Source organism: Festucalex cinctus, chromosome 6, assembly GCF_051991245.1.
Source record: "Festucalex cinctus isolate MCC-2025b chromosome 6, RoL_Fcin_1.0, whole genome shotgun sequence".
Classification (NCBI taxonomy): Eukaryota; Metazoa; Chordata; class Actinopteri; order Syngnathiformes; family Syngnathidae; genus Festucalex; species Festucalex cinctus.
The window spans coordinates 1157927-1173923 of NC_135416.1; the positions used below are offsets into that span (position 1 = coordinate 1157927).

Sequence of the window (15997 nt, forward strand, 5' to 3'; positions counted from 1 at the left end):
AAAAAAAAAAAAAAGTAACGTTAGCGTTAGCGTTATGTTCAGCCTCGTCTGTCCCGCATAATAAAGTTAGGTAAAGTTGCCGGGCAGCTAATTTACTGAATCACCTGTCCTAAAGTAACATTAAATAACCCTCAAATAATATATCGTATATAATATAACGTTATTCGTTATTTTGTTTGTTTGTGTGTGTCAGGCTACGTGCTGCAACTGGTTGATAAATAAGCAGTACGGGATAAGATTTTTATTTTTATTTTTTTATGAATGCACAGTATTTTAATTCAATGCTTTAAAGCCACATGCCAATTGTTCTGTTTAAGCAGCACAGTATCATCGTTTGTTGTTAGTGTGTGTTGAAGCACAGAATTTATTGCTATTTTTTACCGTGGTATCGAAATGGCATCGAGAATCGTGGAATTTCAGTGGGATTGTATTGGCATCGACTACTAAATTTCTGGTATCGTGACATCCCTAATGATAAGTAGGTCATGTCAGAATTCATATTTTCATGAAGTCTTATGAGGGAAATTTGCACAACTGCCTAAATGGGCTGCAGGTCCGCTTAAAAACCGAATTATCCACAACTCGGCTGGTTGTGAAAAATAAAACAAAGAATTTCCCCCCCGCCCGTCACATTTTGGTCAGGCAAAGTTTGCTGGCTCCCTTCCGGCGGTCTCAGCTGAGAGCGTGCGAGAGTTCGGGTCGGACCTCGACCGGTTCCAGTTTGTCGGAGAGCACGCAGAGGATTTTGTCAAACTTGTCGTGGCGTTCCTGGCGCTCCGCGTCGGCTCCCGACTGGCCCCAGAAGAGGCGAAGGGCAAACTCGGTCCGGAAAGCCTCCAGCATCTCGGGAACGGGCGTCCAGCCGCCTAGACGGACATCACGACAAAAAGGCTTTTCTTGGTTTTTTATATTTAAAAATCAGTGCCTGTATGTACCATGATGGATTTTTTTTTTATATATATATACAATTTTAATATTGTGAAAATATTTTGATTTTTATTTATTTTTAAAATATTTTTTATATATTTTTTTTTAAGAAAAAAAAGTACTGGTAAAATTATGAGCATAAATTTATCAATTTATATATTTTTTCGATTAAGAAAGTTGCATTTTTTTTATGTGAAAATGTAATTGAAGAAAGTCACAAATCTTTTCATAAATAATCCTAAAATTAAAGATCTTTTTGTAGCAGAAAAAATTGGCAACAGTAAAAATAATACGAGAAATAACGTATTAAGAATAAAGTTGTATATTTAAAGATGATTATAGCCGCATAAATTCATATTTTTGGGATTGAGAACGTTGCATTTTTTTTTTTTTACATTAAAATGTAATTGAAGAAAGTCAAAATTTCTTTTAATAAATAATCCTAAAATTAAAGATCTTTTTGCAGCAGAAAAAATTGGCAACAGTCAAAATAAGAAAAAAAAGTAATTGAGAATAAAGTTGTTTATTTAAAGAATATTATAGCCACACAAATAGATATTTTTGCGATTGAGAAAGTTGCATTTTTTTTTTTTAACATGAAAATATATAATTGAATAAAGTCAAATTTCCTTTTAATAAATAATCCTAAAATGATGGAAATCAAGAGCTTTATGGAGCAGAAAATTTAACAACAGTCAAAATAAAAGAGAAAAAAAATAATTGAGAATAAAATCATACGGGATTCAGAAAGTTGCAATTTTTTACGTGAAAATGTATCAGTAATTGCATAAAGTCAAATTTCCGTTTAATAAATAATCTTTAAATTATGAAAATTAAGATCGTTTGTTGTAGCAGAAAAATATATATTTCAAGAATAATATGTATACATACATACATTTTTTTTTACATAAGATTTTAATGTTGCAAAAATAGTCAATTTTTTAAAGAAAAAGAACAGGTAAATTTATGATCAGAAATTCATATTTTTGGGATTGAGAAAGTTGCATTTTTTGACATGGAAATGTAATTAAATAATGTCAAATTTACTTTTAATAAATACTCCTAAAATATGAAAATAAAGATCTTTTTGTAGCAGAAAAAAAATTGACAACAATCAAAATAATAAAAGAAAAATGTAATTGAGAATAAAGTTGTGTATATTTATAGAATAATATTATAGCCGTATAAATTCATATTTTTTGGGGAGTGAGTTTTTTTCACATGAAAATCTATAATTGAATAAAGTCAAATTATGAAAATAAAGATTTTTTTTTTTTTTTTTTTTTTTGTAGCAGAAAAATATGTATTAAAAGAAAAAATGTATAGTTGCCTGGAAGTGTCCGTATGTTATTGCACGTACTTGCGAGCAGCGCGCTGGCGTGCTGCTGGTAGTCGCGCGCGTGCGCGGCGTGTCGTCGGGCCGCCTGCAGGACGTCGTAGAGCATCTGGCATCCCCGCTCGCTGTCCTCCACGGGGTCCTCGCCCTCCAGCAGCAGCAGCGCCGGCACCAGGTGGGGCACGGCCACCGGACCGCCCAAAAGGCATTCTCCGCACACAAACGACAATTCAGGAAAAACACCCACATTGCGGCCTGAAACGATTGTTTGCTTTGAGCGCTTTTTTTTTTCATTTTTATTTTTTTTACCGTCGCTGTCGTTGAGCGACTTGACGAAGGGCTTGAGGGTCTTCTCGAACAGGACGGCGCTCTCCGTGTGGTTCCGCCTCAGCGTGCGCCACGTCATCTCCAGCCGCGTCACCTGTCACGCGCGCAGCGCAAGACGTTCAAGTCGCAGGGCGGCCATCTTGGTACTCCCACCGGGCCACGCGAGCAGACTACGGTATCAACTAAACGGTACGCGTACAAGATGAGAAATATTCAGCTCGGAGGCAGTTCGTATAATGCCGGAGGCGGGGTGAGGGGGTTGTGGCATTGTGATCACTATTTTTTAGTTAAATAAAAAAAATAAAATAAAAAATCATTGACTGGCAGCCATTTTGAGTGAAGCAATATTGAGTTCTATTGCTATCAAAACATGGAACGTACTCTCTTAAAAAAAATAAAATAAAAAAATAAAATAAAATAAAAAGTAAAAATTAAAAAAATAAATAAAAATGGGACGTACCAAAAGAAAGATTAGAGTCTCTTCTTTTATCAAAGAAAAAAAAGTATACATCTATCTGTTTTCATTCTGCAGCAATTAGCATTAGAATATAGCTAAGTTTCATCATTATTAACATGCTGGTGAAAACATTGTCAAAAAGAGCTTGCTGCAACGTAGCCCTGGTTGATCTCTTATACTCTGCTGCCATCTTCTTGCTGTTTTTGTAATAACTGCCATCCCTTGAATGGTTCTGTGCAGTTGAGAGGCTGCATCAAAGCCTTCTGTATGCTATAGCATAAAAAAAACATAATAAAAAAAAATAATAATTTGTTTTTGTGTAATTTAATACATTTAAAATAGAACGTTTTTATACGTCTTTGTTTCATCACTATTCACAAATCTGCTTAGAATTGTGGGGGAACAACTTGGCTCTGGTTGATCTCTTATACTCTGCTGTCACCTGCCGGCCGGTTTTGTAATTACAACCATTTTTTTCAACTGTTCTCTGCAGTTGAGAGGCTACATCAAAGCCTTCTGTATGCGCTAGCATAAAACATATATATATATATATAAATACGTCTATGGGACACTTCGTAAATTTAAAATAGAACATATTTATACGTTATACGTAAAAAAAGAAATCAATTAAAAAAACAAAAAAATGGAATGCTTCCCAACACAGCCGTCCGGTCATTCCGAGCTCGGCGGCGACGGCGACCCACCTGAGGCATGTCGAGCGCCTTCATGACGGCGGAGAAGGCGTAGAGGTCGCGGGCGTGCTCCTTGAGGGCCTGCGCCAGCAGGATGAACTTGTGCAGCACCGTGGCCCGCTGGCTGACCGTGCCCGTGCAGCCCAGGATGTCCACGGCCACGCCCAACGCGATCAGATGGTGCCTGGCGGGGGAGCGGACGGACACTCGCGTTCATTTCTGTTGCGCAAGATAAACGTTGTCACGTTCATTCAAAATAGAACGTATTTATACGTTTTTGGGAGCAAATCAGTTCGTTCGACTGCGCGATTTTGCTTTCGATTGCGCGATTGCTCACTACCTCTCGAGCAGGTCCTGGCGCAACTGTCGCCCGTGCGGCAGCGTGATGAGCTCCAGCCCCGAGGCCACGCCCATGGCCCGCCTCTGCTGGGCGGTCACGCCCACGATGCGCGCCACCTGGCAGTCCACGCTGAGCATGTGCAGCGCGGTGGTGTTGGGGTCCGAGCGGTTGAAGAGCTCCTTCAGCGCCAGCAGCACGCCGGGCTCCAGCGGCCGGTTGTTGTCCGGCAACAGCAGCGACTCGAAGCGGTCCAGCTGGAAGCACGAGCTCCATTCCACCTGGAGGGAAAAAAAAAAAAACGACGTTATCAAAATATACCGCCTCCAAGGGAACGGTGTAAAAGGTACAGACAGATCAATTTGAGATGGAAAATTTGCACTTTAATGTAGCCGTCAATTTTTGTTTTTTATTTTTTTTTATGGTTAAGATGAAGTACGAAGGGGACATTTTTTCTCTGCGTGAAAAGGTATTAACATGAATATTTTTCTGCTTTTTGTGTGAAAGATAACAAATCAAGCCAGTATTTTTCCACTTCTCTATATGCAAGACGGGTTATGGGGGTGAAGTAAAAACATCATTTTTAACCTTTCGGCGTGAAAGGTACCAAGAGAGAATAGAGGTACAAAGCCAGCTGTCATTTTTTGGTTTTCTGCATGAAAGGTACCAACACAGAATGGTCAACTCAGTATTTTTGCACAATGCTGCGTGAAAGGTGACAGCACGGAATGCATGGAGGAAATCATTTTTTTTTTTTTTTTTACCTGTGTGTGTGTGAAAGGTACCAACATGAAATGGCAGACCAAATTCAACCCAGTATTTTTCCACCTTTCCGCATGAAAGGTGCAAATGCGGATTGTGTGGATGGAGTCCAAACAATATTTGTCAACCTTTCGGCGTGAAAGGCATTGACACGGAACGGCGGGACAAAGCCAACAGAGGATTGGGAGGAACCAAAGGGCAAACCCCTTTTCACCGCTGTTTGTGAGTAAGCAAGAATAAGTAAAAAAAACAAAAAACAAAGACGTGCGGCGAGTATAAAAACCTGCGGCCGTTCAAAGTGCTCCTTGTCGGGCAGTGTCGGCAGACGGGACGCTGCCGCCGCGTCGCCGCCGCTGTCGGCATCCAGGAAGCCAAAGGAAGTCTCGGTGATGCGCGCCCGGCTCTGCCATTTTTCCTCCGCCCGAAGACGGTCCACGTGACCTTTGCGCCGGGACGGAGGCACCTGAAACGCACACAGGCAACAACGAAACGGCGCCGCCGCGAAAGATGAACCCATGATAAACGAAGGAACACTGTATCGGAATCTGCTTGATAAAAATCCAATTTCCTAGTTTCTGTGTGAGAGGGGCCAACCTGAACGACCAGCTCGTCGTAGAACGCGGACGGGTCGTCGGACGGCGCGTCGGGTCGGGGTGCTTTGGGGAAGACGGCGGAGATCCTGAGGGGCTTGGGGGGCGCTCGGGAGTGCAGCTGTCCATCGGACCCTCGCAGCGTCACGCCCCCGCCTATCAGCGCCGTGGACAAAACATTAGGTACACCATCAGATGTCGCGGAAATGGAAAGATCCGCCTTTTGCATATCGATCACTTTTTATTGCCGGTGTGCGTGCGTTACCCGGGTGACAGGGACGCGTTTGCCGCGGCTTGGGGCTGAGGAGGGGCTCGCTCCCCGTGCGGAACACTGGCGAGATGGGAGGGGGGTCCATGTCCTCCGCTTTGGCGTTCTGAAGAGTGCCTGTGTGGCCAATAGGGGGAAAAAATATTTTTGCATCCGTTTCTGTTTTGCAGCAATTAGCATTAGAATATAGCTAAGTTTCATCAAGATTTACATTCCTGGTGAAAACACTGACAAAAAGAGCTTGTTGCAACATGGCCCTGGCTGATCTCTTATACTCTGCTGCCACATGCTGGCCGTTTTTTTGTAACAACTACCATTGCTTTAAGCCACCTCTTCATTTCAGAAGCTGCATCAATGCTCTTGCATAACAATTGCACAAAACATGTGAGCTTGTGAATGTCACATGACCAAACCGAGAAAATAGGTGAGCTGTGATTAGTTACCTGAGCCCTTGTGATGTCATTTTCAATCGACAGCAAGTTGCAAAGTATGTTTTGAAATGTACTAATTGTACATGAAAAATCATGAAAGTATCAAATTTATTAGAGGCAAAATATTAATGTTTGACTGCCAAAAATGGCTAAATAAGTATAATACCCCTTTAAATATTGCTCGCATTAACAAACAAAAACTAATACTGAAACTAACTAAAACTACTAAACTAAAAACTAAGCATTAAAAAAAAGAAACTAATAAAAACTAACAGAAACATCCTGAAAACTAACTAAAAAAAAAAAAAAAACTCAAAATGAAATAAAAACTAACTAATGTGAAAATGACCAAATTGTAATTACCCTGGTATTCATCAACTGTTCACTGCCAATGACGTGTATATCCGTCAAGTGCAGTTTTTAACTGGTAGACATGGAAGAAGGGCCTCAATTAAATAGTTTTATCATGGATTTCTTACCTGACCAATATATTCATAATCGTGGTATCCTCATATGGTGAGATCAACGTTATCGTGAGCCTTGTATGGCATATCGTATTTTATCGTGAGGTACCCGGACGTTCCCATCCCCAAGTGTACATGTGTGGTCACGTGATTGGTTACCGGGTCTCAGGTTGCTGTCCGACTGGGCCGTCTGGAGCGAAGGTCTGCACCCGAGGTTCTCCAGGTTGCCCGGGTGACTCCCGCTCCTGACGCACAGGAAGTGGTGGTTGAACAGGAAGTCGGATGCCAACGTGAAACACAACCGCCCTTGAAGCACTAGTGTTGATTTCATCAGCCATTTTTAAATGGAGTCTCAGTTTTCGTCCAATTTTAATACCACTTGTTAGTCAACCTCATCCCATTTTGATTTAGTCGCCTTTTAGTCGACTATAAGTCGATCATTTTAGTCCAAGAAAACAATTTTAGTCGTCTAAATTTAGTCAACAGGAACTGTCAAAGTTTTAGTCAGGAAAATAATTTTTCTTTTTTTTTTCTTTTTTTTTTGTCAGCAGATAATTTTGAACATTTCCATCTAATCTAAAACGACTTCACAAAATATTTTCTGTCGTCTTTTTTTATTTAAAAAAAGCTTTGCACACAATTAAAGCTACAAGCTAGTAAGTTAGCTAGCATCAGTTAGCGGTCAGGTTAACATTGTTTGAATGTTAGCCTATAGCTGTTGCATTTATGTTACGTTGCACAGTTACAGCGACAAGCTAGTAAGTTAGCTAGCATTAGTTAGCGGTCTGGTTAACATTGTTTGAACGTTAGCCTATAGCTGTTGCATTCATGTTACGTTAAGCTAGTAAGTTAGCTAGCATTAGTTAGCGGTCAGGTTAACATTGTTTGAACGTTAGCCTGTAGCTGTTGCATTCATGTTACGTTGCACAATTACAGCTACAAGCTAGTAAGTTAGCGGTCAGATTAGCATTGTTTGAACGTTAGCCTATAGCTGTTGCATTCATGCTATGTTTCACAATTACATCTACAAGCTAATAAGTTAGCTAGCATTAGTTAGAGGTCAGGTTAACATTGCTTGAACGTTAGCCTATAGCTGTTGTTGCATTCATGTTACGTTGCACTCGCTAGCTTCAGGCTTGAAAGTGTCACTGTGTTCGTAACAGATTAGCAGAGACAGGATTTTACAAAATCATAATTTTCGCCTCTTCTTTGTTTGTGAACTAAAATGTCTACAGATTGTAGTCCAGTATTTATTTACCAAGTGATCTACATTTTCATTTCGTCTTATATTAGTCGCTGAAAATGCGCACTAATTTAGTCCCAGTTATTGTTTATTAACGGAGTTTTAGTCTAGTTTTCGTCCGGTGAAAAATGCGCGATGACGAAAATATTTGTATTGAGTTTTCGTGAACAAAACGAACACCGCCGTCCCACCTGAGCAGAGGGTTGACGTGGAGGGCGTCGCCCGCGGCGCTGCTGCTGAAGCTGAGCCGCTTGCCGCGTTCGTGCTGGGACTTCCCCTCGGCGGACCTCGCCGCGCCGCCCTTGCAGTCGGCCTGCTGTCGCTCGGCGATGACGCGCAGGGGAAGCGTGCGGGTCAGCGGGTGGAAGACGATGGCGCCCGAGGCCTGGGAGATGGGCCGCCGCCCGCCCACGTAGAAGCGGATCAGAGCGGGGACGTTGTCGAAGCGGTCCTCCTCGAACTGGAAGAGCTCGCGGGAGTAGCCCTGTCGCAAAATAAATTACACATATATACATCTATAAATCAAAACTAACAGAACCATCCTGAAAACTAAATAAATGGGAAAAAAAGAGTTAAAACGAAATAAAAAATAACAAAAATGAAAATGACAAAACTATAATCACTATAATTACCCTGGTATTCATCAACTGTTTAGTGCCAACGACGTGTATATTCGTCAATTCAAATAATTCAACGGGTGGACATGGAAGAAGTATTGTGGGTGTATTTTATATAGAAATCAGGTATAAATATGAATTTATCATATTGCGATTCGATGAATTGTATATGTAGGGCTTTCTTTTATTTTTTTTAGAAAATAGAAAATGACGCCGCACCTTTTTGGGTCTCAGCACAACTCGTATGATCTTAAAGTGCATGGGCTCGTTCCTCCAGTAGCAGCTGAGGACGTAATCGCCCGGGGACGAGCTGGAGTCGCGGACCAGGAAGTCTCCGTCCCTCTCGAACAGAGCCTCGGCAGCCTGTCGGATACGCCGTCGGTCGCACCGATTGGTCCAGTTTTGTAGCGCGTTTGCGTGAATTAACTCTCTGTAAATTGTCGCACCTCTCTCGTGAGTGGCCCGTGGTACCAGGCGTGGCTCCTGGGGTCCTCGGTGCTGAGCTTCAGCTCTTCTTCCAGCTCCTTCTTCAGGGAGTCCATCTCTTTGCGGCCTCCAAACACCTGCGTGAAACGTCACGTCACCGTGCGTCACTTTTCACAATATTTCGTCACATACTCAGCACATCACAGAAATATCACCATGCATAAAATAAAAATTCCCGTCACACATTTTTACCTTCAGCTGGCTCAAGTATGCGGCAACGCTCCTTCTTTTGCTGGAAACCACAGAGTTGACAAGTTACTTATTTTCAAAATTCTCAAAAAGTTTGTAAACAAAGTGAATAGGTTTCGAGAATGAGCAATGTTTATGGAATGATAGTAACTAGCTAACGTTGTGATCAAGACACAACATTGAACAGGGTTTTTCTTGTCTCAAATTGAGGCAGAGAATCACGAGACGCTAACTTGGCTAACTTGGGCTGTGGAGGCGCACAGAGGAACAGAGGTAATAATCTGACAAAAACACACCCTTCTTCTTATTATTATTATTATTTTGACATCATAGACCAGGGGTGTCAAACTCATATTAGCACAGGGGCCGCATGGAGCAAAATATATCACCAAGCGTGCCGCATCGGTAAAATAACGGTATATAACTTAAAAACAATTGCCGTCATTTATGCGCAGATTTTCACTATTTGTTGGCCAGCCCTAAATTACGGCGCTCAACTGTCATCATATTGTTCTGAAAAATAACACAGATGCAAATGGAAACGTAGCGACATTTTGCCTGTATAATTTCCGAACGTGTTAAATCGACCTGTTTTGCCATATATATATATATATATATATATATATATATATATATATATATATATATATATATATATATATATATATATATATATATATATATATATATATATATTGTTCCCAGAATGCATTGCGTGGCGCAGTTAATGAGTCCTTGTCATATCTATTTGTGTGTTAACATGAGTTTGACACCACTGCTTTAAAGTTTAAAAAGAAAAAAGAAATGAAAAACTAGAAAGCTGTTTCTTCTTCGTTTGTTGCTTCAGGCCTTTCCGGTGCACTGCTGTTGAAATAGCGCCTCCATAATGGCGCAACACTGCAACTGCAGTTGAAAGGCAAACTAGGTGGAGGTGACCGCCTCTAAATTTTGTACGCAGGAAAAACCCTGAACAACATTATACTTTTCAAGCTCCCAGCTTGGTTTTGCGTACACGGCTCATAGTGGCGCATCCATCCCAATATCTGCGTGACACTCCCTTTTTTTTTTTTTTTTTTCTTTTTTTCCCCCTTCACACACGTGTGCGGGCCAATGTGGAGCGTCAGTCACAAGCGAGAGAGACAAACAGACTGCGAATCGCCTCCCTTTTCCCGTCTTTCCTTCCTCCCGTCGCCACCTCGTGCATCAAGGGACCGCTCCGGGGTCGAGCTCGCCGCCGCCACAACCTTGGATTTGCGTGGCTCTGTCGTATATATCCGCTCACAACGCCAACACGTTATTAGCGACGCCCGCGTCACCCTGCCATCGAATTGCAAAAGCACGATTATTATAAAAGGAAGCATTGACGACATTTCAAGGCCTTGATTTGGACAACAATGTCATTTTTTGGAGCAGATCCCTAACAGGAAGTGCTTGCTGGGAATCAATAGCCCATTTATAACAACACATGCACTGGCTTGAAAATGATTCCGCTATTTTAGTGATACGTAAACAAATGTTATTTCCAGGAAACGCGCTCATCTTTAAGTGGAAATTTTTGGCGACCAGGAAAAAAAAAGACGGAAACGTGCCTTATTGTGACACAGAACTGAATCTGGCTATTCATGATAATATGAACATCATATAACACATTAGTACACAGGTAGCATTAATTTTTTTCCAAGCAGATGCTCACGTCAGGCATTAATGTGAGTAGCATGTGGCTGAAAAAAATCACCAAAGGATACATCTGTATTCTTCCTGTTTACTTGATTTGATAACAAAACTTGCCACGCTCCCACGCACAAAGTACAAAACTGTTGGTGCAATTTATAAATAATAATTTGACAGAACCATGGCGCAATAATTGCAACTCATGATAACTTAAATAATCCACTAATCTGTCCATAATTCTTTTTGATGAATCAGATAAAAACATTTTATTTTTTTAATTCCATCGCTTGAAAAAAAACATGACATTACTTCAAATTGACATTGCAGAAAATGCACAAGCATGAATTGATTTTTTAAGTGACTGATACGGTCCAATAACATGTCAGAAAATTGGCAAAGAAAAATGTTGAGGATTGTTTTCAAAACTTAAAATGCAGATGTTTGAAAATGTAGAGAAGGACGAAATATATTGGATAATATTTGCTGTTGAAAAGGTGACATTTTGAGGATTTGGGCAATTTTACATTATACAAGTGAAAGGTCAGCCAAAAAAAATAATCGATTATCAAAATAGCTGTCAAATACTTTTGTAATTGGTTAGCTGTCAATTAATTGATCAATTGAGGCACGTCTCTGGCAAACTTAACCTACAAAACTAGTCGCAAAACTGCTGTTAAAAAGTCAAAGGTAAAAAAATAAATTAAATAAAATAGTGGTGAATATAGGGTGAGGAGTTATCGTTAAATTCAATTCAATTTATTCCAGACTCAAGGTCCACTTTTAAAAAAAACAAAAAGACAACAACAATTTACACATTATGGCTTTATTTTAGTTGATTTGTAGAAGGGTCACAACGAGACGGGCTCGACACGCGTGCAGCACCCACACGCTCTAGTAACCTTACTTAAAACACCTTTAAAATTCAATAACACGCCAAAAGTAGCTGGAAAAAAAAGTCAATCTTATTTGTTCTGCGCATAGTGAGTAACATCCTGTCTGAGGGGCGTTGGTCAAGGACACCTGAAACACCTGACCTGAGCACCGGCGTGCGAGGAGAAAGTCTGCCTAGCAACAAATATCTGATAAATGTCAAGAAAGTTTGTTGAGTTAAATTGTGTAATAGTTGGGGTGTAAACACGCTACAAGTGAGGCTAAGATGGGGCGCGGTACTTCCTGGTTCTTAACAGAAAAGTAAACACCGATTTTTATTTTTTATTTTTTTGCGACAAGCTTGGCATGTCGTAACATAGTCGTCCCGTATGGAAGATGAGCCGATCTCGCGCTAACATGTTTAACATCTCGCGTGAACTCCCGAGGTTTCCCCCCCAAACAACTCAAGAAGGAAGCGATGGCGGTCTTTCTCCTACCTGTCAGGCAGTCAGTGCCGTTCACAGCTCGCTCGTCCTGCGCATGTTGTTGACGGTTCGAAAGGGACTCGGAGACAAACACGCGGATGGCTTGAGGGAGGGGAGACGAACCTTCGACCCGGTCCCGCCCACCTTGCCGCCCTTTTTTTTTTTTCCTCCTCCTCTTCCCTCACTTCACCACCCGGCCGCCTCCTTCACTGCCGGCGTGTTCCCACAAGCCTTCCCGGGCACTCTCTCGCTCTCTGCCGCCCCGGGCATGCGGTACCCAAGCCCCGCTATCTGGACACATTCGTCGAATACCGAAACAAGACGGGCCCGCCTCTTCACCTGTCATCAAGTAGGCCGCCGCCTGGTGTCGAAACCCGAATTTTAAATCACAACAAGGTTTGTTTGTTTTAAAAATCCTTTTGACTCTTCAACACCTGGCACTACTTACCTGCGACTCACTCCGAAACAAAGGGATATTTGACTCGTTTTAGCAATTTTAAGCAATAAAACCATAACTATGTTGTCTAGAATTCGTCAAATAACTTTTTTCTCATGTACAATGAATACCTTTTAAAAACAAATCTGCCACTTGCTGTCAACTGAAAATGACATCACAGGTGCTCAGGTAACGACCAGTCACGGCTCACCTGTTTTCTGGGTTTGGTCATGTGACTTTCACAAACTGAGCACGCATGGCTGGACATTAACGAGCACACGTGATGTCATTTTTAGGCGACAGCAAGTGGCAGAATGTGTTTTTAAAGGTAGCCTACTAATTGTACATAAATAATAATGATGTTATCAAATTCATTCTGATGGGGGGGGTGCTGGAGCCTATCCCAGATGGCTTTGGGCAGTAGGCGGGGTACACACTGAACTGGTCGCCAGCCAATCGCAGACATCCAAAATTTCTGCTGAAAATTTTCTGGTTATTTATGTACTTCTTAGTGTTATTTCGTTAATACTTGTGACAAAACTGCCACTACGACTGCATCCGACCTAACCCTTCTGTTGTCCTCTTCTTCTTCTTCTTCTTCTTCTTCTTCTTCTTCTTCTTCTTCTTCTTCTTCTCCTTTTTTTTTTTTTTTTCTTCAAACAAACCGGCCTTCGTCTGTCCATTTGATCTCTAGCTGGTTGTGAAAGTGTAATCGACAAGTGAGTGGCTACTACATGACTTCGCAACCTTCGGTTTTACGGCGTAGCTGTTAATCATTAGCACTGACGCGAGTAGATTGAATTTATAACAAACACACAATCACACGCATGCAAACAAGACTATGTGAAGCCCCGCTACATCATTGGTGGTGGATAGGAGGACCAGGACGGAGACCCGTGTGCTTATTACCTGCGCTTGCTCTCCCGACAGCCGTCCAACGTGCCGGAGGCGTGGTCCTCGTCCAGGGGTCGCAGCTGCGAGCAGGACGCGGAGAGGCGCTGTTTTTTGTCACCGCGGTGGAGGCGGGGCAGAACACTCTGGCGGAACAGATCCTTGCTCGGCTTCACCTGCGGGAAGTGGTAATAATCCTCCCGTGTTTTTTGATTCGCGTAGGACTTTTGTGACTTGAGTCAGCCGTTGCACCGGTTGTGTCCGTGTGTGCTCTCTCACCAAATCCATGGACGAGCCCAGCGAGTACTTCCTGCTCGCCCTGCGCTCCATTTGCACACCTGATAGGATACGGGAGAGATTTTTAAGGGAGGAAAGTGCCAACGCCGTCTCGCTAGGCAGTGTTGACAAGTGCCAAGTCACACATTTTCCGAGTGAGTGTTTTACCCGAGTGAGGGTCCATCTTCTGGCGGTGCCTGACAAGCTGAGTCAAGATGGTTTCTCTGTGCGAGGCGTCCTCGATCCCCACCTCCTTCAGCTCGTGCTCGTTGACATTCAGCAGACCCTAAAGTCACATGACTAGGACTTGATTCGTAATATTGAGACTTTTTCAATGCCCAAAAATTCTTTTTTTTAATTTTTTTTTTAAGTAAGTTAAACATATTGGAGGAGTAAGGGGGAAGAACCTACATCTGAGCTTTCCAGTATGTTATCGGTGACAAAGCAAAACTTTTAAGTTTTAGTGTGTGATATATATTTTTTTTAAACATTTATTTAGGGGGGAAAAAAAGCAAATATTTTGTAATAAGAAAGCAATATGTTAAAACAGAGTGATGTTTTTTTTTTTATTTAAAAAAAAAATTGTCTTAGAAAAAATGACAAATGTGGTTTTAATTTTTAATCATTGAAATTAAAGGTAGAATAGCTTGTCGCATTCAAAATGTATTTAATTTGGTTTAATTTTTTTTAAATTAAAATTACTTCTGGTTTAACTTTTTATAATAATAATAATACATTTTATTTATAATGTACTTTAAATGTATAATTTTCATTTAGAAAAGAATTGACAATATCTTGCAAACTTCAAATTTAAAGTATGTTAAAGTACAGTCATGCAATACTTGATCTTATAATTTATATATATATATATATATATATATATATTTTCATTTTCAAATTAGAACATCACGACCACCTATTTCCATCATATTTTTTTTATAATTAAGCTAAATAGCCAATATTTTGTAATAACAAAGCAATATGTTAAAATAATAGTGTGATGTTTTTAAAATAAAAATTAGTGTCTTAGAAAAACTGACAAATTTGTTTTTTAATTTTTAAGCATTTAAAATAAAAATTAGAATACCTTGTAGCATTCAAAGTTTCAATTTTAAAAATAATAGTGATATCCTTCCACATTTTAACTTTTCTTAATGTGAGCCATCTTTTTGATGTATTATTTGAATACTTGGTGGCCATTGAAAAACGTGTCGCCGACCACAAATGACCCCCGGGGCCGGACTTTAGACACCCGCTGTTCTAGCATCTTATAATTCAAACTGTGCAATCTAAATTTGAGGCCCAATCCTGCTTTTTGACATACCTCCAGTCCGTAATATTCGCTCTCCAGGATCTTGGTGTACTGAGGCAAACCGATCTGCCGCAGCCACCAGGCGATGGAGCGATTATTCATCTGTGACCCGCGCAGACAAACACGATCAAGAGCGGAAAACGGCAGCCGGCATGACCCAACCGCTGCGGACTTCCAAGCAAACGTTCCGGTCCAGTCGGTTTTTCCTCCAGAGAATGTGGCACCTATACCCGTCGCCAGGAATTGTGGGAGCGCTTCCGTGCGATGTTTCACTTTCTCCCGCTTTCCCCCCCCACAGTAGAACTTGTCATTAACCGTCTTGTCTCTCAACTTCTCTCCTCGCAGGGGGGGGGGGAGGCCAATGGCACGGCGCCGTGGCAACAACGCCAGCGGGCCAATGGGAGCGCAGAGATGGGAAGCAGGTCCAGGCGCATCCCGGCATGAGAAGGCTAAGGGTGTGTATGTGTGTGTGTGTGTGTGTGTGTGTGTGTGTGAGAGAAAATGTAGCTGTCAACGTGTCACAGGTGAGACGCATGCACTCGAAGTGACGTGTGTGTGCAACAAGTCATTATGTTCTCTGAGTTAGTGTGTTAATATTCATTCATTTAATAAAAGTAATATTGAAAGTAAATAATGGGACACATTCAAAGACAAAATCAATATTGACAGCTTTTTATTTGATCAGGCCAAAGGAAGAAGCCGTTACATTTTTGGGGGGAAAATCGTCACGTGCCACCCGCTCGTCATCGTCCTCCACAAACAAGGATCAAGTCAGGTGACAAACTAACATGAAGGCCACACATTTTGGCCTTATGGTCCATAGGTCATGCACACTTATCATACCAAACTTAGCGACACTTGCTCATTCCAGCCACCAGGTGACAGTATTGTTCATGCTTTCAAAAAAAAATAAAAAATTTAAATTATCAA

General features: G+C 41.3%; 2 protein-coding genes across 10 annotated transcripts in view; one reads left to right on the forward strand and one right to left on the reverse strand.

The window, feature by feature from the left end:
* vav1 (vav guanine nucleotide exchange factor 1) overlaps nt 1-15997 on the forward strand; it is a 36167-nt gene that overhangs the window by 975 nt on the left and 19195 nt on the right. The window contains exons 1-5 of one of the 7 annotated variants that reach the window (XM_077523653.1): nt 11770-12548; nt 13283-13307; nt 13519-13667; nt 15107-15522; nt 15753-15842. The gene's annotated coding sequence lies outside the window, so the exon portion shown is untranslated. Of the gene's footprint in view, nt 1-11769; nt 12549-13282; nt 13308-13518; nt 13668-15106; nt 15531-15752; nt 15843-15997 lie in introns of those variants that run through there. The other 6 variants (XM_077523655.1, XM_077523657.1, XM_077523654.1 and 3 more) reach the window with 6 other exon arrangements.
* Nucleotides 234-15396, reverse strand: sh2d3a (SH2 domain containing 3A). 3 transcript variants are annotated; one of them, XM_077523660.1, is made up of 17 exons: nt 15080-15384; nt 13924-14041; nt 13759-13817; nt 13498-13655; nt 9130-9169; nt 8898-9014; nt 8671-8814; nt 8026-8318; nt 6751-6836; nt 5694-5813; nt 5433-5584; nt 5122-5301; nt 4080-4357; nt 3752-3923; nt 2573-2684; nt 2288-2473; nt 234-866 (listed from the first exon to the last, which is right to left on the reverse strand). In XM_077523660.1, exons 1-17 carry the CDS (start codon nt 15167-15169, stop codon nt 673-675), a joined length of 2499 nt encoding a protein of 832 aa, XP_077379786.1. In that variant the 5' UTR covers nt 15170-15384; the 3' UTR covers nt 234-672. The 3 variants fall into 3 exon arrangements, with proteins under 3 accessions (XP_077379786.1, XP_077379788.1, XP_077379787.1); XM_077523661.1 differs by lacking the exons at nt 234-866; nt 2288-2473 and having other exon boundaries at nt 2624-2772; nt 15080-15396; XM_077523662.1 differs by lacking the exons at nt 13498-13655; nt 13759-13817; nt 13924-14041; nt 15080-15384 and adding an exon at nt 12165-12432.

Coding starts and splice junctions, on each gene's coding strand:
- sh2d3a (XM_077523660.1), bottom strand. CDS start 15,169: ATGAATAATCGCTCCATCGCCTGGTGGCTGCGGCAGATCGGTTTGCCT. Junction 5,302..5,432: donor ACGACGAGCTGGTCGTTCAG/GTTGGCCCCTCT, acceptor TGTGCGTTTCAG/GTGCCTCCGTCCCGGCGCAA. Junction 4,358..5,121: donor AGCACTTTGAACGGCCGCAG/GTTTTTATACTC, acceptor TTTTCCCTCCAG/GTGGAATGGAGCTCGTGCTT.